The 23,089-nt window shown below is 43.5% G+C and overlaps 1 protein-coding gene across 1 annotated transcript; it reads left to right on the top strand.

Moving 5' to 3' along the window:
* The first annotated feature begins 1,166 nt into the window (after positions 1 to 1,166).
* On the top strand, positions 1,167 to 22,160 carry NARS2 (asparaginyl-tRNA synthetase 2, mitochondrial (putative)). Its single transcript, XM_010076233.1, has 9 exons — positions 1,167 to 1,174; positions 1,511 to 1,643; positions 8,192 to 8,290; positions 8,717 to 8,754; positions 9,985 to 10,051; positions 11,478 to 11,615; positions 12,753 to 12,850; positions 14,817 to 14,843; positions 21,653 to 22,160. The coding sequence occupies exons 1-9, from the start codon at positions 1,167 to 1,169 to the stop codon at positions 21,795 to 21,797; spliced, it is 753 nt and encodes a 250-aa protein (XP_010074535.1). The 3' UTR covers positions 21,798 to 22,160.
* The last annotated feature ends 929 nt before the right edge of the window (positions 22,161 to 23,089 follow it).

The raw sequence follows: 23,089 nt of genomic DNA, 5'->3' as shown, positions 1-23,089 counted from the left end.
AAACCTACAGGCAGATTCCATATTCAGAGTCTTGACCTGGAACTAGGAACTCGAGGAAAAGGAAAGTGCTGTTTCTTTGGATTGTAACCTTTCACTGTCAGGAGGCACGAGGGAACAGATGAGGGGAGCGAAATGCGCGTGTCCCTTTATTTGCAGTGCAGGTGCCTCTGTAAGGGGCAAAGGAAAACTGCTGCTTTTTGTAGCGTTGTTTAAATAAACTTCAGTGCAACAAAATCAGCCTGTGCAGAAACTTCAGCGAACATCCTCTTTAGGTTGAAAGCTTGCAGAGCAAGATGCAAATCAAATGCCAACCCCAGCAATTAGCACACATCCTTTCGTGACTGTTAAACTGTGCTTAATCTCTACTGATCAGGGGTTTTTTCTCCTACATACTGTCCATATCTAAAAATAATGTCAGGTGAAAGATGTACCAAAGACAGCAGCTCCCCAGTCCGTGGATTTTCTGAAGCAGCTCTCTCTCTCCCCAGTCGTGGTTTGCTTTCCATGCAGCATGGGAGGAAACAGCTATCACGGATTTTTTTGGGGGGGAAGCTCTCGCTGGCTTGAGGACGTCCAGGAGCCCAAGTGCTTACAGCCCACCATGTAGAAGGTGTTGCTTGGAGCGCAGCTTCCCCACGGTAAAAATAAAATTTTTAAAAGTGTGTTGCTATTTGATAGGAAAGATTCCTATGAGGGACGCGGAGAATCAAGAAGACTTTCGTATCCTGTGTAACACAGCATGACGTGACTGCAGAAGAAGAGAGGATGTATTTAAATAGGCTTCCCAGAGGGCTGCTGGAGAAATAGCTTCGTGATAGGAAATGCATGGGTTGCTTCAGCATAAAATGATATCCCAGATGTGTTCTCTGCAGTAGGTACCTCTTAGCTGAACCATTTTCAGCTGTGTGGAAGGAGCCCAGTCCTTTATCTCAAAGGCTCTTTCGGCAATAAATTTTGGTCTTGCCACTAGAGGGGGACTGCAAACTGTACACGGTACATCCATCTGGCTGGGCTTTACCAGCCACCTCTCAGTGCTACCGCCAGCCCAGCAGCTCCAGCAGCAGGACCCTCTCTGCTCTCTTGGGCTCTGGGGTGTCACAACACCCATAAAGGTTGGACCTTGCAGCCCGTGAAGGGACATGGATGAGAGGAGCTTGACTGGTGCGATGACTGGGTGCTTCTCCAGTGCTCTGGTTCTGCAGAATGTCACTTTTTATTCCCACACAGCTACAAAAAGTGTCCTCAGAATGAATAGTGTTTAGTGAAAGCTGAATAAGGTTTGTGCAACCTTGCAGAGTCATGGAGAGGTGTGAATAACGCCTCTTAAAGCCCCACTGAAGCAATGCAATAGCAGCATACCCAGCAGTGCTGTTAAACTGGTTAAAGATGGAGTGGAAACATGAGTGCTTTTAGATCCTGGGAGAAAAGTGAGCTTGTGGATGGGGCTTTCAGTATTACAGACTCGCTTGTGAGCTGGGCCTGACCCTACCTGTTTCTTGCTGCCTTGCAGGGCTTTTACCCACGTGTTCACCTTCGGCCCGACGTTTCGAGCAGAAAACTCGCAGAGTCGCCGGCACCTGGCAGAGTTCTATATGGTGGAGGCTGAGCTGGCCTTCACTGAAAGCCTCCAAGACATCATGCAGGTGGGCACTCTAAATGCTTATGCGGGACTGGTACCAAAAATTCCTTCTCCTCCTTGAGCTGTGCTCCCTGCCCTCAACTGAGGTTGCAGCTCCTCTCATCCTCTGTGAGCCTGGTAGGGGCACAGGGACTTCCCAAGGATCAGGGTTTGCTCAGCAGAGGGGAGGCCACAGAGGGGATTTGGAAGGGCAGATGAACTCAGCCCCTATTTGAATGGGAGGCTGCACAGTTGCTGTATTGGCAGGAAATGTGTAAATGGGCTTAAGTGGCACTCTCCCCTTCAAAACCTTCAGCATCTCTCCAGTGAATCTGAGCAGCATTTATGCAGTGTGTCCCTTGGTGTGCTCTGTAAAGAGTTCCTTGAAACCTGCATTGAAATCTCAAGTAGAAACAACAGTTCCTGGCATGCACTATTCACTGTGGTTTTAGCAGAAGGCTGAAATCCTTGGAGTTGGCTAGCTTTTGGTTTTTCAGTGTTGACCTCTTGGTTGCAGTTTAACCACATGATGGATGCTAACGTCTCTTACTAGCCTCAGCATAAGGCAGCTTAGGCCCAGTAGGACTTGTGAGCAAACATCCACACGTGCTCTCATATATCAAGATAAGCTTCTTGGAAAGCTACTGGAGAAATAGCCTTAAAAAGACGTGAGGTACTGGCTACAGATGTATAAAATAACACCCAAGTGGTGGTTTCTTCAGCCTGGATCATATACAGTCTGCTGAGTCAGGATGGGCTGACAGCAGAGCTGACATACTGTCTCTTGCGCGTGCTGCTTCTGCATTGTGGATGTCTGGATGACCCTGCGCTGTGTGGACTGACCTGTTGGGATCTCTGTCCTCCGTCACTAATAGCATCCTGCTCTTTCTTTTCTCTCTGCTTTTCTCCAGAACTAGTTTGTGTATTCTTATAGAACAGTGTATGTCTATGTTTACACCTTACTTCCTGAGCCCCCTGTTTGTCTAGGTAATCAGGAGCTGATTGAAGTCTTCACTGCTTTTATCTAGTATAATAGGGAGAATTTTCTGTCAAGTCGTGTTTGAGCCCTTGAACACAGCATGAACATATCAGTACTCTTGTGCTGAGAACGCTAATTTCTTGGCTTTTGAAGTACAGACAGCCAGTTCAGACAACTCAGAGAATTAGATTTGAAAGGTTCTGAAATGTGTAGGGCTTTTTATTTGTAGGAAAAGGAGGAACTTCCTTCCCTTGACTTGGCTTTTGTTGTTGCTAAACATCTTGTGAAGTGTCAGCTTGTGCTCTCCTCTGTCCCAAACTGTTTGACATGCGTCTTTCCCTTTAGCAGAAAGTCTCCTAGCAGCAATCGTTTTGTGTTCCTCATAGTGATTCTACATTGCAACATGCTTACTTTTGTGATGTTCTCATTTGCAGAAGTGGAGTTCCCGTTTTTTTTATTTTTAGATCCTTAGGCAATCTGTCTTTAAAAAAAAAAAATAAACAAGCAAAACTGACAGCTGCTCTAAAGCCCGAATTAAGTTTCTTTTTCCCCTGCATAACTGACCCAAATTCCGTGTTCTCATGTATCTGCCCGTTGGGCAGTTTGTCTGTTCGTCGTCATCTGCAAGTTCTTTGTTCGGTGCAAAACACCCAGTTGAAAGCCCTGGGGGCTCTTGGCCAGGGTTAGCATCTGAACTTTGTCCTCACATAAAGGGCTGGATTGTTTAAAATTTATTTTTAAAATTGTTTTTCAACATTTGGACTGAATACCTCTCAGCAAGTTAGTGTGCTGGGAACACTCGGCTTCTTTAGGGACATCTTGAAGTATTTGCTTATACACCATTAAAGAAGAGCCTTGCTACAAAGATGTACCTGTTGACCATTCACTGATGAGGCTTGAGATCTTTCTCTCAGCCAAAGCTACAAAAGAAACAAAATAAAAGGAAAAACAAGATTTAATAACAAAGTTACATGTATTTGGGAGCAAAGGGCCTGATATCTTACAGCAACAGCCTTTTTCCCCCTCTGTAATTATGCAGAGCAGTGCTCAGTTCTTCCTAAATTAGAAGCACAGTTCTTGTGAAGTCTCATGTATCTCGATCATGCAATCTAAATTTCTGTTCTGTGCCAAAATGCGGTTTAGTGCTCCAAAGCAGCTTCGACTCTCACAATACTGGTTTCACAATACTTTCTGTGGAAAGCCCCATGTGCTCAGTGCAGTGCCGCACGTTGCGTGGCTGGGTGGTGGTATTTAATGTATGGGGTGGATATAAGTGTGGCTAAGGAGGGGCCTCTGTGGCCTCTTTCCAGACGTGTCTAGTCAAGAAGTTGAGTCAAGTTGCCCCAAGGCACTCTTCCTCTGAACTGGATGAGAAAGAGAAGGAATTGTAGGTCAGGTAAGACAGTGGAAGGGGTCTGGTTTGTATGGAGGTGTCTGGACTCACTAGAGCTATTGTCCCTCCAGTCCCTGAACTGGAGCTCCGAGGTCTCCAGTCTCATCTGTCCCCTGAGATGCCTGCTGCCACCCTCTCTCTTTGGTGCTGTGTCACGTAGCTGTGTCTGTAGGTCATGATCTTCTATTTTTTTGTTCCACTTTCTTGGCAGTGCGGGGGATTTAAAGGATCCCACTTTGCTCATGACAGTAGTGGGGTCTCAAAGAGGCCGTATGATGCAGTCATTATTGAATTTAATCAAACACACATACAAAAGTATGCTAAAAAACATTATTTAGGCTGTAAACTTAAGAAAAGTCAGAAGCACGTTTTCCTGAGGACACTTGTGGGAGTATATGCATAGTGTTAGTCTTCCTTGACAAGATCACATCTCAGCACCATTGTCTCTTTAAGAGATGGAAAATATCTCTTCAAGATGGAGAATACAATTTAACACACAGAGCTCTGTCCTGAGGACATAAGTATTGTCTTCCACTGGTTATCTGCTTCATCAAAATTAATTTGCTGTCATTACAGACCAGTGACATGGAGCATTATTACCTCCATTTTACAGAAGGGAATTCAGGCATGAAATGAAACGGAATGAAATTAAATCAACAGTAGCACTGATTTTTGGGTGCCAATTTCGGGGACCTTAGATCTGAAACGTGGGTGTGGTTTGATTCCCAGAATAGTTTACACTCGGAGTACTTTCTGTTTTCAGTGCCAAGGCTGAGACAGTTGGGCAAACCTGACTGCAGTCTCCAGGGACAAGCATCGGTAATCCCATGGGAAAGGTTTGTTCCAAGTGTCTTGCACAGCGCTCTTTAGGGTCATCGGGGTACCTGCAGGGCTGTAGGTCCCTTCTCTGAAGTGGCATCCCGCTGCCATAGCTGACGCTCGCTCTGTCCCCTAACTTCCATCGGCTTTGATGGTCAGTGTTCTGGCAGACAAGAGTCTCCTTCCTTTCATAATAACAACATCTCTCCAGAGTGGGTCCTGAGCTGTTGATTTTATAGCCAAGAGAGGGGACTTTATGACCGAGATCAGATGCGAATCTCATCTGTGTATGTGCACACACGTACAGTGTGTGTGAGCAAGCAAGAAGGCAAGAAATAATGGTCCACTTGGTGAATGTTTCATGTGTAAATACCCTCTGATCTACACCGCATCCATATGCATGGCCAAGGTAAATGCATGAACAAAAATCTACTGGCAGTTCTTGTGATTTTTCTGAAAGCGTCTTATAGAATAAAGATGATGATTCGATCCCTTCTTGTAGTGCACAGCACCTTCAATTGCTGCTGCTGCCTTTTACTGCTGTTTTGTTGACGATTTCCTCTCTTTCAACCCTGGTCATAATTTTATTTCGGAGGAGGATAAGTTGCAGTATCAAAAGATCCAAGTTCAAATTGAACAGTATACCTGGGACCTGCTCCTAATCAAAATCAGAGAGTTAACCATTCAGTTCCACAGCAACATTGAGGAAGACCAGAGCTGATACCGCTGAACTTCTTTGAAAGGTGAAAATCAAGAGATAAAGGCTGGGAGGGGTGCAGGAGAAGGGCAAACTTTTACCTGTCCTCCTCGGATGCCCTCCTACCAGCACAATTTCTACATTTCCATTAGGAAGCAACCAAATTAATGGGCTTTTGGACATGAGGAGTTTCACCTCTGAGATGAGCTACTTGCTGCAATTCCCCTGGCTTTTTCCCCATGTGTCTCCTATCAAACTTGTTTCTTTCAGGATACGTTCAAACCGATCACTTGGCCTATATCTACAGCTCGTGCACTCCCTGAAGGCAGCAAGCCAGTGGCTATGCTTCTCCACTCATTTTTCATATAGCCTACTTTCTAGTCCTTCATTATATTCTCTGCTTAAAGCCATTACTTCTGAGTTGAAGAGCTTTTTTTTTTTTCCACTTTTTTTCCCTGAACTGTTTGTGCCTAGTACACATTTGGCATAAATAAGAGCAGTGAGGAGGCCAATGCATGACCCACGTGTCTGTCTCTTTTGCCAGGATTAAAACCTCAGTCTCAGACCTGGAAATATTTCTGGGATTGTTTTTCCCATACCACCCACCTCTTTTTTTCCACAAGAGGAAGCTGCTTATGTTGAATGCTGTGGGAACCTAATTGTTACTTTATCGCACAGTGAGGAAAAAAAAAAAGTGCTAATTAAACAACATGCTTTTCTGAAACCAGATGATACTTTCATTTGCTAGAAAGAGGAAGCTTGATGTAAAATCCCTTCGTCTCTGCCTGGTGAAACCGGATGAATTGCCAAGAAGTTTTCTAATTTAATTTGCATAAGCCTTTTTCTAGCTACTTTGAAGAAAGTTCAAAGCTGGCTGGTTATTTGCCACTCAGCAGCAGGAATACTAGCTTTTCATTTCCTCTGTGTTGGAGTACCAGTAGGGGTAAAACTGTACATCTGCATATCATAATGCTATTCTTTTATTTGGATCTTTCATTTTTAAGCAGAGAACCCAGGCTGATGCAGGAGTCTGAAGGCTGAGTTTGGCTCCAGGGGAGTCAGAATGGATGGATTTACCAGCTTCTCTAGGCTGGTGGGATGCAGAGGTTGTTCATCAGCACAGAGCAGTGTTACGGCAGCTTGGGACAGGGGATGAAGGATGTTCTTCTGAAAATGGATGCCCCATCCCTGGAGGGGTTCAAGGCCAGGCTGGATGAGGCTTTGAGCAACCTGGGCTAGTGGGAGGTGTCCCTGCCCATGGCAGGGGGTTGGAACTAGATGATCTTGAAGGTCCCTTCCAACACAAACCATTCTGTGATTCTATGAGAGTTTGAACAACATGCCTGGAATCTCCTCTTGGCTATGTCAGGAGCCCAGCTGCTTATTTTCTGTGCCTCTTGTTCCTCTTAACCCTGTGAGATCTAGTTCCTTGCAAGGCAGAGACCTGCTGCTTCCTCAGATCTGCTGACTGAGCGTCAGGTTCATCTTTTCACAGTTAGTCTCCCCTGGGCTTTGCGGTGTCTAGGGACTGCTGCTCCCCTAGATGTTATTGGTGATGCTTCTCTTCTCTCAACTCTGCAGTTAATGAAGCAGTTGTTATGCTCACAGAAAAAAACAGGAACGTGCCAGGACTTTCAGAGGTGCTTTTTGTTGGGAAAAACCTGGTGCCATCCCAGGCTGAGATGACGTGCAGCCCAGCTGTGTTGTTCTGGTCCTTACAGAGGAGATGAGAATAAGGAGGGTGATTTGGAAGAAGAGTTGGGATCATCAGTACTATGCAGGTATCAACTGCCTGCTACGTGCAGGCATATGAGGAGTCATGGGAACTCTTAATCTGCACAACAGCAAGCATCTTGGATGGTCTGCTTTGCTTAACCAAAAGAGAAAATTACTCTTAAAATGAGTTGATCAACATGCAGTGGCATCCGACATGGTTTTTTTGTTTGGTTGTTGGGTTTTTTTTTTTGTTTAGAACCAAAATGGCATTTTAATTTCTGCATGGGTGAAGCCCGTTTTACTGGATAAGCATATCCAAATGGGATGATAATGCAATTTAGCTAATTGACATTAGTTTAGGGAAATGAAACCACATATTTTATTTTTTTTTTTAGTTTCTCAAACATCCCTGCATTGATGTGTTCTCTACTTAGCTCTGTACGTGGTCACTTTGCTTTGCTCTTACTGTGCAGAGTCTCTCTACCTGGGATCTGTTTGATGGGCTGGCTCTACACACTTTTATTCTCCTTTCCTGTAGTTCTGCCTCTTGTAACAACAAAGCAGAAAACCAGAATTGCTCATTACAGGAAAGGCACCTCACTAATCATTGATCTGAGACCAGTCACCACAAATGATGATAATGTGTGTGTTTGTGTCTGACCAGGGCTGCTGCTTGAATATTTCAGCTGTGCTTTTTCACTGGAGATACCCGACTGAAGATACTGAGGCTAGCAGCAGACACTGAAGCCCTGAACCCATAGTAGAAATATAGGTTCCAGTCCTCTTCAGCTACTGAGCAAGCTTGCTAATTAGGACTATTAGCAGGCTGGTACCCTCTTATGCAGTCTGACCATGCAGAAGGACAGAAGCTCCTTCTGTACCCTTTGGCTGATGTGTACTGTGTTTTATTTATAGTCTGGGACATCTAAGCTGTGTTAATTTTTCATGGACTACTGTTTTCTCTGTTAGGTTATAGAAGATCTTTTCAAGACAGCGACGAACACTGTGCTCTCCAAATGTCCTCGTGATGTTGAGCTTTTTCATAAGTACATAGCTCCTGCCCAGAAGGTAATAAATGTGATAGGAAAGAGCTGCAATCCTTTTATGCATTTTGGGGGCCTTTGGCAATAGGGACTCTTAATTTTATTTTATTTTCTGTGTTGTCCTGTGTTACACGACAAATTATGAAAAGCTAAAAGTCAGCCTGAGCTTAAGTGATTGTTCAGGCCAACACAGGACACACAACTTTCTGTAGCTGTTAGTAAATGTGGCAAAACTGTAGCTGTCCCATCATCTAGCAGGCTCTGAATCCTCAGCTCCAAAAATCAGATACCCTTTTAGCACTGAATGGCTGTGAGAGGATTTTGACCCTTATCTAGATCACCAGATGTACACATCAAAATTTAGAGGGCGGTAGCTTTTCGCAGTTTCCTCTGAGCTCCTGAAACCTTAAAGAGTAGCTTTACATTTTTGTTTTTTCTTCTTTTGACCAAGGACAGGTTGGAACAAATGCTGAAGAACAAATTTGTGACGTAAGTACTTCTGTTTCAGGGGGAAAGGGTTCCCATTTTGTATACGTTCTTTCTCTTTCCCAACTCAGTATCTTCTGCGTTAGCATAATGTCTCCAAAAGAGCATGAATTGCAGTTCCCTTTGTACTGTTCTCCATTTGCCTTTTCATCTCTGCATGGGACTGGCATCGGAATCTGCTGGCCTTTGGCTTTTGCTTCCCTGGACAAGGTCCTCTTCTATCGGGGTATCCTCCTTCCAGCATGTAGTGCACAGTGACTTACTCACTGTCTTGCTTGGCTTTGGTGCTCTGCCTTCCTTCACACTTCCAATGGCTCCATTTTCATGAAACTATTTTTTAGTATTTAAAAATCCCAATTGATTTTCTATTCCTGATCGCTTGTGCAACTCCTTTCCCCAGTTCTCTGCATGCTAAAGAACCGAAGGGTTTTTGTTTCCCTCCTTGGCCCCCAAGAATACCTCATCTTCCCTTCTCTTGCCTCTCAAATAGTGCTACTTTCCAGCCCACAGAACGTTGTAGGGCTGCGCAGCCCAGCACTGGTTTTCCTGTGAAGCAGCTACAGCCATGCTTGGGCAACAGGATTGTGATAGATCCTCCCTGTGCCTTGTCTTGATTTCCAGTCATCAAACCTAAAGCATCTTTCACTGCACTTTTTCTGTTTGCTCTGCCATGATGCTGTTCTTTTGTGCTGGTGGAAGTCTGAAAAATCTGCTCTGGTATCTGTCAAAGGAGTAGAGAAACTTCGCTGCAAATAAACCTCCCAATTTTTACAAAGTAAAATAAAAATGTTTGAGCTACAAGCCCTTTGCACTCTGGGCTGTTGTTTTTGCCTAACACCGTCCTGAACAGTAGAGCTATGTTGTTGGAGCTATGCCAATGAGGGCACATTGTTTTCTGAAAAAAAAAAAAAAAGCCACAAATTTATCTGAAGCAATTCTCTGCAAAATTCACTTCTGACTGAAATGCATCATTGCAATAATGAAAAGTGTCTTGAGAGCTCAGCACTTCCCCTGCGTGTAGCTGAAGCACAGGAAAACATAGTTCTTACCATATAAAATATTTTGGTTTGTGTCCAAAGAAGCATTGCTGAGAAGTCTGACATCACAGCACAAGTTGACGTGGTGGTGGGGAAATTCCTCCTTAATTTTCCAGTGCGGCACTTAGCCAGAAAATGTCCTTGTTATTCCTTTCATACTTATCTTAAAGGCTTTTTTTTTTTTTTTGTCTTGCAGAATTTCCTACAGTGAAGCAATGGAAATTTTGAAACAAGCTTCTCAAACTTTCACTTTCAAGCCAGAGGTAGGTAGTTGCCTGGTGGCTTGTCCCTGTTCATGCACGCAGCCAGCCTGAACTTTGTAATTCACGTTTCTCTTTCTGATACTACAAGAGTTGTTACTTCGCACAGGTTGTCTGCCTCCTGGGGTGTTTTTTTTTACTTTATTATTTTTGCCTTTTGGGGTTGAAATGAGAGCAGTATAAGGAGTGAGATCTGCAGCAGAAGAACACGTAACGTTTGCTGGGAAGGAAGTGATGCACTTGCTGTTGAAGGACCAAAGCTTTGGCAAAAGCACTTCTCTTTTGTGTATGCAAGTAGTGCTAAGTGTGTTGTAAATGAAGTAGCAGTCATCTGAGGAGGGTTGCTGCAATACTCCTCAAATAAAGGAATGGTATTAGGATAACACCAAAATTTTGACAGGGACCAATAAGCCAAAACCATATCAAACGACCATGTAATCTAGATGTAGGTAGAGGGAATTCCTTGTCTTTCCAAAGCACAGGTGTCGCCTGGGAAAGAGAATCACATGCTAGTCTTTCTAACACTTGCAAACATGCACACAAGCAGGGAGAGCATTTGTGGTGGTGCTCATCTCCTGTGTATACCGATTAATCTTTCTCTTGTTTTGATGCTTTGAGGAGAATAACCCTCTGGCTGAAGCCACTTTTGTAGCCGGTTGGGTGACTGTCTCGTCTCTGTGTAGAAGTGGGTGTAGAACCTGAAATCCGGTATCTGCGCTACCTTCGTCTGGGACAGCAAACTCGGGATATTTTCAGATGAAGAAAATCTGCAGAATATCTGTTCCGTTCTTCTCCCCCAATATTCTTTGCACATCCTATAGTGGGCTGGAGGTCTCTAGTCAAAAGGCACAGAATTTATGTCATTGGAAGAAAGGAGAAGTGAAGGGTATTGAAAATGTCCAAGGTTTCTGGTAACAAAGAATTTATTGATGGGATGCTGGGTTTTCTTAAGTGAGAATTAATGCAGCGTGGAACAAGACACAGCAGGGAAAAGAACTGTTAACCTGGCAAAGCTGTGTCCTGTATTCCAACAGTAACACAGAAATAAGGCTGCTTTGCTGAGTTGAGTAAGCTAACTTTGGACAGGTGCCTGTTTCCCTTAAGCTGCATGGAGTGTGGGTTTTGGTTTTGGGTTTTTTGTTGTTGTTGTTGTTTGGGTTTTTTTCTAACTTGATACCAGATGCTTGGGCTTGATGCAGGGATGATCTGGCCCTGTTCTATGGAAGTTAAACCGTGTTATTTCATTACTTTGCTCTGCCTTCAAACTCGTGAAACTCTGGCTGATGAAGAAATTTTCTCAGTGGCCTATGTGAGAAGTTGCTGGGCTTGGTTTCATGTTGTTCAAAGCTGCACGTCTTTCCTACACAGGGATTTTCCTGTCTCTCTCACACCAAATCAAGATCTTAGGTCCCTTTTGCTGTCTTTACAGTGGGGCTGTGACCTGCAAACAGAACATGAAAAGTACCTGGTGAAGCACTGTGGGGAGATTCCCGTGTTTGTGATTAACTACCCATACGACCTCAAACCTTTCTACATGCGGGACAATGAAGATGGACCTCAACACACAGTGAGTCCGTGGGTCGTACTTCCACTGCTTTTCTGGCTAGGCATGTGTCTTAGCCTACTGATAGATGAAGATAGTCTTCTGCTGGGCCTCCACTCAAGAAGTCCAAGATAAGACGTGACCATCAGGCAATCCTGTCCAGTCTTTTTCCTATTGTAGAAGAAATCTCCAAAACAGGAACAACAGGAGGAGGAAGATTCAGGAGTTGGATAGCATTAAGTTTTTGCTGAAGTCCTTTAAGACAAGTTTGCCATAGTTTCGTTCTTTTCCTGGTAAACTTACGTACTACTAGGTGAAATGCCTAGGATTGCATGGCTCCAAGCAGCCCTTGAATCTCTTATCATCCAAATGTAGCAACCACGTAATCCTCAAATAGCAGATGTGCACAAGAAGTAAGCTCTTTTTCCACAAGTCTCATGCTTTTTGAAGGTGTGATTTCCCAATTGAACTAAGACAACCCGAAGTTCTGCTTCTGCTAAAAAGAGCACCATGTATTGCTGTCACTTCAATGGCTTTAATTGTAGCAACAGTTCAGCTTCGGGATAAGAAAAGTAACCCTACAAAACAAAACAGAGAAGACAGTCCAAAATGTAACAGGATAGGTGGTAACACTAGGATCCTAATGCTTGGATCCAGCACAAGTGCCATTGATCCATTGATGTCATTACCACTAGAGCTGGCTCAAGGAATGGGGGCGGACAGGGGGCAAACACAAGTTACAGCGTCAGGACAACTCTGAGAGAATCAGGGCTTCAGGAAACTTACCCGTGTGTCCTTGCTTCCTTGTGAGCTGCTGTTGGGTTCTTTGTACCCTGCACAGGCTTGCCTCCATGTGCAGGTTGTCACCAGAGTGACCTGCTGGGATTCAGTTCACACCACCGGCTGTAGATGTCCTCAATCTGGAACATCACTGCACTTGTTTAGGTTTTCTGTAGACTTACTGATGTTTATCATTGTAAAGTTCCCTCACAGCCTTCTCCTATCAACAAGAGACTTTTCAAGCGTGTGCAAATACTAACCAGGACTCTGGAAGAATAATTACAGTAGCTTTTTACAAAAAACCATCAGTGTCAACTTCTGTACTTCTGCCACACAGTATGGCTATGTGGCATGACTGAGATTAGTTTTCTTTCTTTTAAGGTTGCAGCTGTTGATCTCCTCGTACCAGGAGTAGGAGAGTTGTGTGGAGGCAGCTTGAGAGAGGAGCGACTGCCTTTCCTGGAATCACGCTTACAGAGGTATGGGAAACCCCCAGATGCCAGGAGAGCAGCCTGACCAAGAGCGTGCTGCAGCAGCCCTCGGTGGATGGCAAGATGGAGGAGTGGAAGGGCAACTAATGCTATTTAAAAGCCACTTATTTTGTCTTTGAGATATTTATCTGAGTAGGTGATTGCAAACTGGTGGAGAAGTTCTTGTGCTTCTGTTGTAGGTATGCAAACTCTCTCTGTTTTAGCTCATCACAGAAGAGTTTATTTTATGGCAGGAGACCAATGTCTCGGCTCAGCTGTCTGGGTCTGGTGTGAGACACTTTGTCCTCGAGTCTTTTCTTCACAACTTTTGTGGCTGAGAGTGGATTGCGAAGGTGGAAGTTGTCACGTAGACAGAGCTTAGATATATTTGTCATTGCATTGTGTAACTGAGGAACTGTGCGGGTGGTGAGGCAGTGGCCCAGGGTGCCCAGAGCAGCTGTGGATGCCCCATCCCTGGAGAGGTTCAAGGCCAGGCTGGATGAGGCTTTGGGCAACCTGGGCTAGTGGGAGGTGTCCCTGCCCATGGCAGGGGGTTGGAACTAGTTGATCTCTAAGGTCCCTTCCAACCCAAACCATTCTGTGATTCTATAACTGCAGTTTTGGTCAGAAGCTTTCTAGCTGTGGTGTAGCTGGCCTCAGTGGCATCATTTAAGAGAATACACTTCTTTGCTAACAGTTTGGTTGGAAGCTTCATTGGAAGTGCCTGGGACCTGTACTGAATCATCTGGGCTCTTTCCTTTTTGCTGCTTTGTTCTGGATTGTGTGACTTTGAGTAATTTTAGGCTAGATTCAGTGTCGGAATATCGAAGCTGCTGTTTAGTTAACAATAATTGACGTTCTAGATGGGGTAATTCTCCACAGACAATTACTCCCTGGATCCTGTCTGATTGTTCAAAAGAACCCTTCATAACTCAGATGAGTCCATTTGTGCCATCCATACACTTGTGCAAAGCAATTTTGGAGGAGGATTAATCCCAGAGTAACATCATTTGTACATTGGGGAATTAATTTGTTGCTTAAATCAGCTACATGCTCATGGAGAGATATATCTAGTCAGTGGAGAAGAGCAAAAGCCATTTCAGCGTAATGAATCCGAAAGGCACAGGACAATTAAAATCACAGAACATTGGTTCTCAATTTGTGGTGTACGATGATATTATTCCCTGTGTCTCCCTGAGAACTCTCCCAAAGCAGGCATGCTTCAGCTGAAGCAAAGTACAATGTTGCCTGCTGCACTTTTTCACTTGAAATTTTTTGCTGGTGAGATGTGGAGTCCACAGCCCTCAAGGTGTGGGGCTGCAGGAGTGGTCCTTGAGGAGGTTGAAGCCGGACTTTCTTGTTTGTCAGGAAAGTCATAGGAAAAATTTCAAGCTACAAATGGGGTGTGTCTTCAGTGACCTTAAAGTACAGCTCTGCATTGAAGATGGTCTGGAAAAATAACACCTCTTTTCACATGTTTTTCTTAGTTTTGAGTACTTGAGATCTGATCTGCTGAGCCCAAATACTTCGTTAAAGGCTTTTAAATTCTATTTCCTGTAGACCCAGTGTAACTAAGAGAGACAAAGAACAAGATTCTTGTCTCCTTATACACATTTCATACAATAGCTCTCCAAGACCCGGTCAGGGACAGCTGCAGTGCACCGAAGATGGGAGAAGTGGTCTCTCTTTGCCTGCAGTTTTCTGTGTTCAGAGAAATGGGGGGAAAAAAAACAGGAATTTTGTTCTGACTCTACCGGGGCAGGAAAAGGGGAGAGGATGCACTGATGGCAATTAGAAAAAGATGTATTTTATTTAGTTTATTTTATTTATTCCCTTAATTTCCTGCCTTTCCTCCTTGGAATGAGTTTAGTCATCAGACCCTCGCTTTTCTTGAGCATTCTCTTCCAGCCAAGTGCTGCTTGTGTGGATCTCCTCTGTTCCTTTACTTACACGGGGTTTTCTTTTTGTTCCACAGATTAGGACTCACAGATGCCTACCAATGGTAAGACACTATCTTGACCTGCAAGCTGTATTTCTTCTTTTGAGACTCTTTAAATGACTGTTTCATTTTTATTTTTTTTTTATCCTGTCCTTGAGGGGATGTTTCTTGGCCCAGCTGCCCTGCCAGTCTAAATGGAACAGCCAGTTCATTTAAACAAAGTTTAATCTAATGCTACTTAGTTTATCTTCCCAATTTGTCCACTCACAGCACAGGTCATTCCTTTCCAGATTTCATGAAGTGGATTAATTTACAGCCTGTCAATGTTTTTGGATATTAAATCATTAAGCTGTGTTCCATGCTGAATAGATTCTGACCACCATCACATGAGATAACCAGGTTACAGAACCACAAGCAATTTGTGACCTTTAACAGCTCTATGAATAATTCCCTTTGCAATTGAGAGGGCAATTGGGTTGAAAAATGTTCCCTAATAAAGCAGTTGAAGCAATTAAAACTGTCCTGTTAAGGAGACAGAACAACCTTTGAATTAACAGTGTAGCCTATTAAAAAGACAGAAGGATCTTAGTGTTCCACTTGACAAGTGGTTCTCGGTATGTACTTTGTCACAGCTACTTGAGCGGTGATAGTGTGGAGAATTTATATTTAGAAGAGTATATTTACATTTAGAATGATCATTAGGGAGGCTACCCTGAAAAAAAGCAGATTAAGTGTAGGATTCTTTACTCTCCTCTTCCCACAATATGAAATCACTTAGGAGCAGCCTAGGGCATGGCAGACCTTTACATCATCCATTTGCAAACAGGGTGAATGAAATGTCTTCCTTTATTGTTTGTGTGTATGGGCCAGAATAAAGCATATCAGTTCATTTGAGGGAAGGATTATCCTGACCAAGGATCAGATATGTGGTTAGATGCTGAGATACAGCCTGAGGAGGTCTGGTGTTCGGTGGCAGAGCCTTCCAGCACTACTAAGATAGCTCAGCCCTGCCTCGTGCTTCCCTCAAGAGAGAAGATTAAGACACTGCCATCATCCATTTGCATTTTCATGTGATATGTAGCAATCACATTCTGGAAATTCTTTCCTCCTGTGGTCTCGTTTTGGAGACTTTTTCTTCCTCTATTCCTTCCACTCCATCACAGTGGATGTAACTTCCCAGAGGAGATTAAAACTGTTGTTACCCCCTGCCGTAGCAGGGTCTGGTGTCCTGGGAGGGTACAGGGTAGGAGTAATCCTGGATGCTTCTGGCCTACAGACTAGAATCTGCCGGAAAAACAGGTAGGTAGTTTGCCAGCATCCATCTTTTTAGTGGAGGTGGCAGGAGAGACTGACATTAATCTCCTCCAATTTAGTGATTGAATTTAATCTCCAAAACTGGCTCACAAACTCCTTGAAGAACAGTTGAGTCATTCCTTTTCAAATATAATATTTGCCGACTTTAGAATGGGCAGCTCTCTGAGATGTGGTCCCTTTTGAAATCCCTTATATACTGCTGTATCTTTGTTTCTACCCATTTTCTTCTTCTGCTAAGCGTGAGGATATTGTGGGGGCTGACTGCTTCTGGGACAGTTTCAGGGGTGCCGTGTTTGTGGGAGAGTCATTGGGCAAAGAGGCAACTGATGATCTGAAATACTGTTGTGCTTCTGCCCGTTCCTACCTTTTAGAAAACTTTTCAAAAAAAAGTGGATGAAGGGACATGGTCAAAGTCCTCGGCATCTTCTTCAGTTCACTGCATCTTTCCTGTCGTGCAGGTTTCTTTCCGTAAAGAGTAGGAGTTGCAAAACTTGATTTTGCGGAGTTATTTTATCTTATTTTCACACTCCTTCTTTTGAACTGTAGACAGAAAAGAGCTCAGTGCTGTACATGCTGATCTTGGCTAGATTTGGAGAGGTCTGTGGAAGTGAGGTGGGAAAGTTGGGCCATCAGTTTACTCTGGGAAGTTGCTTGCTTTCTCTGTGACCAGGGAGTATTGAGTACAGGTTGCCCAGCGAAGTTCTGGATGCCCCATCCCTGGAGGGGTTCAAGGCCAGGCTGGATGAGGCTTTGAGCAACCTGGGCTAGCGGGAGGTGTCCCTGCCCATGGCATGGGGTGGAACTGGATGATCTTTAAGGTCCCTTCCAACCCAAACCATTCTGTGATATTGCCTTGTAACCAGGGGTCCTGATCCTGTTTGCAGCCTCCAAGTGCTCAGCACGAGCAATACCAAAGCAGGTACTTTGTAATGACCAACGTGTTCCCACTACCGTCAGCTTGAGCAGCATTTCAGACAGTCTTTCTACATGCAAGGCACCCATTTCTTCACTCTGATTATCATCATGTGCATGAATGGAGAAGATGGCCTCATACTTTACAGTCCAGGTACCGTTCTGATCTTCTGGTGTAACACTGGTGAAAGTACACAGTGGGAGAGCAGGTGCTATATTCCTTCGTAGAATGGATATTCCTGTGTTGTCTCAGCCTTGCTTCTGCTCTAGATGGAGAAGACTGAGCTGTGTCACACTCTTTACTTTCTAATTTTCTTTGAATGCTGGAGTGTTCTCTTTGGTCCTTCTGTGGCAAGGAGGAGTTGGACTTAAGGAAGAGCAGCACTGGTGAGCCACTTGCAGTCCATGGCCGGTGACATCATTCATGTCATCCATTAGCCTCCTTCAGAGCCCAGTGAAAATAGTTAGCCTACCACTGTCCTTGACAGGCAGGCACCTGGTCTTATTATTTCTGCTGTGTGGAGAAACTGGGGTGCTGTGCTGGGCAGAAAGTCAGCCAAAACATGCCCCAACCCCACTCATGTCAATGGGAGTGTTTTAGATTGACCTCCCTGAATGCTTTTTTTGTGGATTCTCGAGAAGTCATAGCAGAACAGAAGCTGTCTGAAGCCAAAGACAGCATTTTACCCATCATCAGAACCTGGCGATACTTGGCATGTTTATTTCCTGAACCATTCAACAAAATGGTCTTTCAAATGTCATTTCACTAGTGGTTTTTAATTACCCTCGGTTCTTTTCTTTTTTTTTTTTTTTCCAGCAGAATATTCAGCTTCATGTTCTGCAGTATCTTTGTCCTTTCAGCCTTACTTTTTTTCAAACTGGCTGCAGAGGCTTCACTATAACAAGGGGGTTACATAAAAGATCAAGATTATATTTGTTTTGAAAGGAGAGCGAAAAGAATACATTCTGCTTATGAATGGTCACTCAGAGAGCACTGATCTTCACAGTGCCTTGCTGGGCAACACAGAAGCTCGTGATGATGATAAAAGGATATAGATTTTTAAAAGGATGAAAGGAAATGCTTTTGTAACTTGGCAAATAACAAGCTCCTGGAATTCATTGCCGAGGGATGTTGGTGCAGCACATACTTTAGTGAGATTCAAATCTCTGAAGAACTACCAGTCCCCAAGGTCCCGAACATGAACTCGAGGGCTAGCTGGGGTCACAAAAACTTATTTCCCTCAGGGAATAATGTTGCAGTCCCCCAATTGCCAATGGAGGGCTCAACTCTTCTTGTAAGTATGAGCTACTGGGAGAAATAGCGAGACTAGTTCATGACTGTTTTTGAGATGAGAAACATCCAATGCCTGGAGACTATTGAATGAAGGAAAACCTCAGGGAGCATTTTCCAGCCGAAAGGGAATTTTCACTTCATCTGCAGACAGTTACTTTTTCTTTCATCTCGGAAGAATGGAAAATTTCTCAATTCTTTTGCTTCTCCTAAGCACTGTCATCAGAAAGGATTCACAGGCTTGATCCTCAGCACGTTTAATTCAATGGACTTTTTCCATTAACTTTAATGGATTTTGTTTCGCTCCTTTTGCCAAAATGGCTTCTCAAAGTGCTTTGAGATCTACAGATGAAAGCGCTGGATAAGCAAGAGTAGAATTTATTATTATTGTTCATCTGGAAGAAGCTGAGTTATTTCATCTCCTTACAATGACTTTATAAACTCTGTAGCCAGCAAAAGTGAAGAAAAGTTGCTAGGCTTCGTCTCAACTGTCTTTGCGCAGGCTGAGATACACGTATAGATGCCATCAGAAATGTTTGTGCCGTTGTTTAAATTACTAGTCCCAGCTAGAGTTGTCACCAGCTGCTTTGCCAGTTCGACTCAGAACTACCGAGCTGGTACAGGTTGATCTGCCACCAGCAGCACCCATATCCCTCCCATTCATGAGATCTTTCCTTTTTCATAAGTCAGCTGCCCTCAGCATCAGATCTGCCCATCATCTTCCTTTCAAACCATTAAGTCAAGCTCCCCAGGGGCAGTTCCCAGTATATCAGCAGAAATTCAGGCTCTAAATTCTAAATTCTTCTTAATGCAGCCTGTATGAAGTAGATAGAGGTGAAGACACCATGCTGTTGCACAGCCTCTGTGTTCATATCACAGAATCATAGAATAGTTTGAGTTGGAAGGGACCGTGGAGGTCACCTAGTCCAACCCCCCTGCAGTAAGCAGGGACATCTTCCACTAGATCAGGTTGCCCAGAGCCCCATCCAACCTGACCTTGAATGTTTCCAGGGTCGGGGCACCTACCACCTCCCTGGGCAACCCGTGCCAGTGTTTCACCAACCTAAGCGTGAAATATTTTTTCCTTACATTTAGTCTAAACCTCTCCTCTTTTAGTTTAAAACCATTGCCCCTTGTCCTATTGCTGCAGGCCTTCTTAAAAAGTTTATCCCCATCTTTCTTATAAGCCCCCTTCAGGTACTGAAAGGCCGCAATAAGGTCTCCTTGAAGCCTTCTCTTCTCCAGGCTGAACAACCCCAACTCTTTTAGCCTCTCGTCACAGGGGAGGTGCTCCAGGCCTTTGATCATTTTTGTGGCCTCCTCTGGACCCGCTCTAACAGGTCCATGTCCTTCCTGCGCTGAGGGCTCCAGAGCTGGACACAGCGCTCCCGGTGTGGTCTCACGAGAGCAGAGCAGAGGGGGAGAATCACCTCCCTTGACCTGCTGACCACACTAATTCTGATGCAGCCCAGGATAGTAAGCATCGTCCTCGTCACAGGGTGTGGGGTTGATAGAGCTGAGCCTTAGCAAGCCAAGCGAACACCCAGCAGTGCGGACAGAAAGCACGAGGGTCCAGGGATCAGTATGTCCTGCTCTGGAGCCTCTCTTCAACTTGTAGTATAGGTATCCCTGCACCTCGTGTGTCAGGGCTGGTAGGGAGAGGTAAGTTCTGCTTCAGGTCTTACTGCTTGGGCTGTGGAGTGGAGGGGAAAAAACCTGAAGATTGGATTGGGTGTAATAAATGACTTCCCAAATTTTAACTGCTGTTAATGGAACTGCAAGAAAAAGTAATATTTCGTGGTCTAAAAGGCGTACTGTCAAACCGAGTCTGCCAGGGCGATCTCTTGCAGCTGTAGAATTTGTTGGAGAGTGTTTCTGGTTTGCAGGTAGAGGCGATCAGTGGCATTGCTTTGGCTTCACTCTGTTAAAATGTAGTTGTCAAGCCAACAAAATTCTGAAGCACATAGAAGTCCAAGCAAGTACACTTTATATAGATATATATTTTTTTTGAGTACACTTAAATATTTATAATATATGTTTATATGTAAAACATACATAAATATAGAAAAACATATATACACAGACACACTGTAAAATGCACCTTTTTCCTTGCAGTTCATTAACAGTAGTTAACATTTGGGAAGCTATTTATTACAGTTAATCCAATCTTAATTTTTTTTCACAGTGCTTTTTTTTCTCTCCACTCCACTGCCTAAGTAGTAAAATATAAATATATGTATTTATATTTAGGTGTACTTGTGTTTTCCTTAAACTGGGATGATAAAATATATACAAAGATTAGAAGCATGTAATACATGTGGAGTCATTCAATCCCGTACTAGTGCATTCATATAAAGAAGAATAACTTTGTGGTCTCAGCAAGCTCAGAAGTGGCCCCATAAATCAGTAGACTCACCGAAATGTTTTTCACTCCTATTAAAATAAAATTGTTGGTGACAATTTATTGCTGCAAATATAGTTCCTGTGTATCCTCACATCAGCTACAGTCCAGCTGGGAAATGGGGAACTGTAGAGGAGAACCATCATAATCTTGTTGACACCCATTTATTTGGAATATCTGCTTCCAAACGTTTTCTGAGTTTTCTGTGCACAACAGGTGCTGTTCTCCAAAATGAAATATCTTCTCCAAAAATGAGATCTGGAACAAGATGTGTCCAAGTTTTTTTGCTGACTTACTGTGGAAATAAATGAATCAGTGTGTAAGAGTGATTGGGGAAAAACTAACAAGAAGCCATCATAATTACCTTAAAAGAAAAAAAAAATCTGAAGGAGTATTCAGCAGACAGCAATACCTATTTAGGCTTCTGAAGAAACTACTGGAAATGAGATGACTTAGACTACCGAAAAGAAGACAGAAAATGAAAGAATTTATTGGAGGGTAGATTTCAACACCAGCATGACAAGGGCTAAACAAACCCAAGCAGGTGACTCCATCTCCAACAGTGGAAATATTTTGTGCCTCTGCTGGGAATATTTTAGATACGAAAATTTATAAAGATGCTTTCAGAATGAACAGAGCTATGATGTTAAAGCTGTTCTTCATACCCAAATGAGTTCTTGCTCCTAAACAAAACATGCTCTAGCGTGTTGGCAAAGCGTAGTTACGGTGGTTTAAATGCGTTTGCACTTGGGGTTTGTGCTAATACAGTTCTGCTGTCAGGGAGCCACACCTCTTCACACCCCTGACCAACGCCGGCTGTGTTGGCAGAAATCCACAGTGGTTAGGGTCAAAGGGAAGTAATTAAGATGGAAAGCAAAACCCTAGATAAAAAGCTCTCTTGTAATTACATCAGCATATCCGTGCTGCAAATGTAACTGTCTGTTTAAATTACAGGTATCTAGACCTCCGAAAATTTGGCTCAGTTCCTCATGGAGGCTTCGGAATGGGATTTGAACGCTACCTGCAGTACATCTTGGGAGTTGACAATATCAAAGACGTTATTCCTTTCCCCAGGTTTTCTCACTCCTGTCTCCTGTAGCTCAGCAGTTGACTCAGGTGGAGCAAGCTGCTGGTGTGACTGTATGTCTATAACATGTTAAGGAATGACTAAGTGTGTTTTAATAGGAAATCAAGATAATTATTTCACTGAAACTCTTGGTAAATTTAATACTGGCTTCTTGAAAATAATTTATGTTGTGATTAGATTATGGAAGCACACTTGCAGTGAATTTGATAGCAGTTCATGTCCTCAGTGCACTTCAGGAATATTAATAAATTTCGCTTAACTAAAGGGTTAATATTCTCGTGAGCCTAGTACGAGCTATGGAAGTACTGAATAAGCATTGTTGGGAGGTAGTGTGGGTTTTATGTGACATATTAATAAGGAGGTGTGACCTGAAATGGACTGGGAGCCAGGACTGCTGTGAGGCTTTAGTAAGCTTTAATTAAATGCCCGTACAATGCTTTGAAGTTTGAGCGTTATAAAATTGTGAAGCATTGTCGTGGAAGCGATGCACTTGGCTATTGTAAAGTGTGATTGTCCCTACCCTGAGTTAAAAGCAAATATTGTTTACCTTGGACAAATCAGCCAAACCTGGCAAGGAAAAATGTCATACTGGAACTGCTGGAGTGAATGAGGTGAATGATGTTTGATTTTGTGAATCTTCAATAAAGATGTACACTGGGTTGTTTTGTAACTCTGGATTGTTTCTTCTTCTGTTATAAAACCGTAGCACTTGGCATCACAGGGTTTCCTTCAATATCTTTGGTAGATGTTTCCTTTCCCGTATACCCAAATCACTTGCACAACTTCTGCAGGAGATATCTGTTTTCTGTCTCCAGGAGAGCACATGTTCGTAGCAGAAAGAAATGTTCAGTCAGATGAGAGTTCATTCATCTCTCCAGAGCCAACTTGCAGTTTATTGGGGTTTTTTTGTTGTTGCTTTGCTTTTTTGGTGTTGTTATTGAGAAAATATCTCGCGTGCTCATTGGACCAAGCGGTTTTGTCTATATTTTGAAACCACCAACATATATGCTCCCAAGCATTGCATATGTATTAAGTAATTGCTTATCGCTATAGGATCTGAACTCCTTGCAGTCTTTAATGGGTTTGTGCTCTCAGCTTCCCTGCCAGGTAAAGAAATATTCATTTCTGTTTTGAAGATGGGATTAAGGGCACATCAAGTGACTTGCCCAAGGCAATTGGAAACCAATGGTTTATTTGGGGCTTAAACTGAGGGTTTCCAGCATCCTTCTTCCCTTTCAAATTATCATAATCCAGCAAATGGTCATTTGCATAGTGCTTCCTACTCTGGAGCCCAAGACGGCTGC

The sequence above is a fragment of the Pterocles gutturalis genome, unplaced genomic scaffold (assembly GCF_000699245.1).
Source record: "Pterocles gutturalis isolate BGI_N339 unplaced genomic scaffold, ASM69924v1 scaffold43826, whole genome shotgun sequence".
Taxonomy (NCBI): Eukaryota; Metazoa; Chordata; class Aves; order Pterocliformes; family Pteroclidae; genus Pterocles; species Pterocles gutturalis.
Note: the sequence above shows the minus strand (reverse complement) of the source record. Positions and strands in the feature narration are given on the sequence as shown.

Excerpts from the sequence above, each read along its gene's own strand:
- NARS2 (XM_010076233.1), top strand. Across the intron at positions 12,851-14,816 it reads CTGGAATCACGCTTACAGAG|ATTAGGACTCACAGATGCCT; the intron begins GTATGGGAAACC and ends TTTGTTCCACAG. Across the intron at positions 14,844-21,652 it reads CTCACAGATGCCTACCAATG|GTATCTAGACCTCCGAAAAT; the intron begins GTAAGACACTAT and ends TTTAAATTACAG.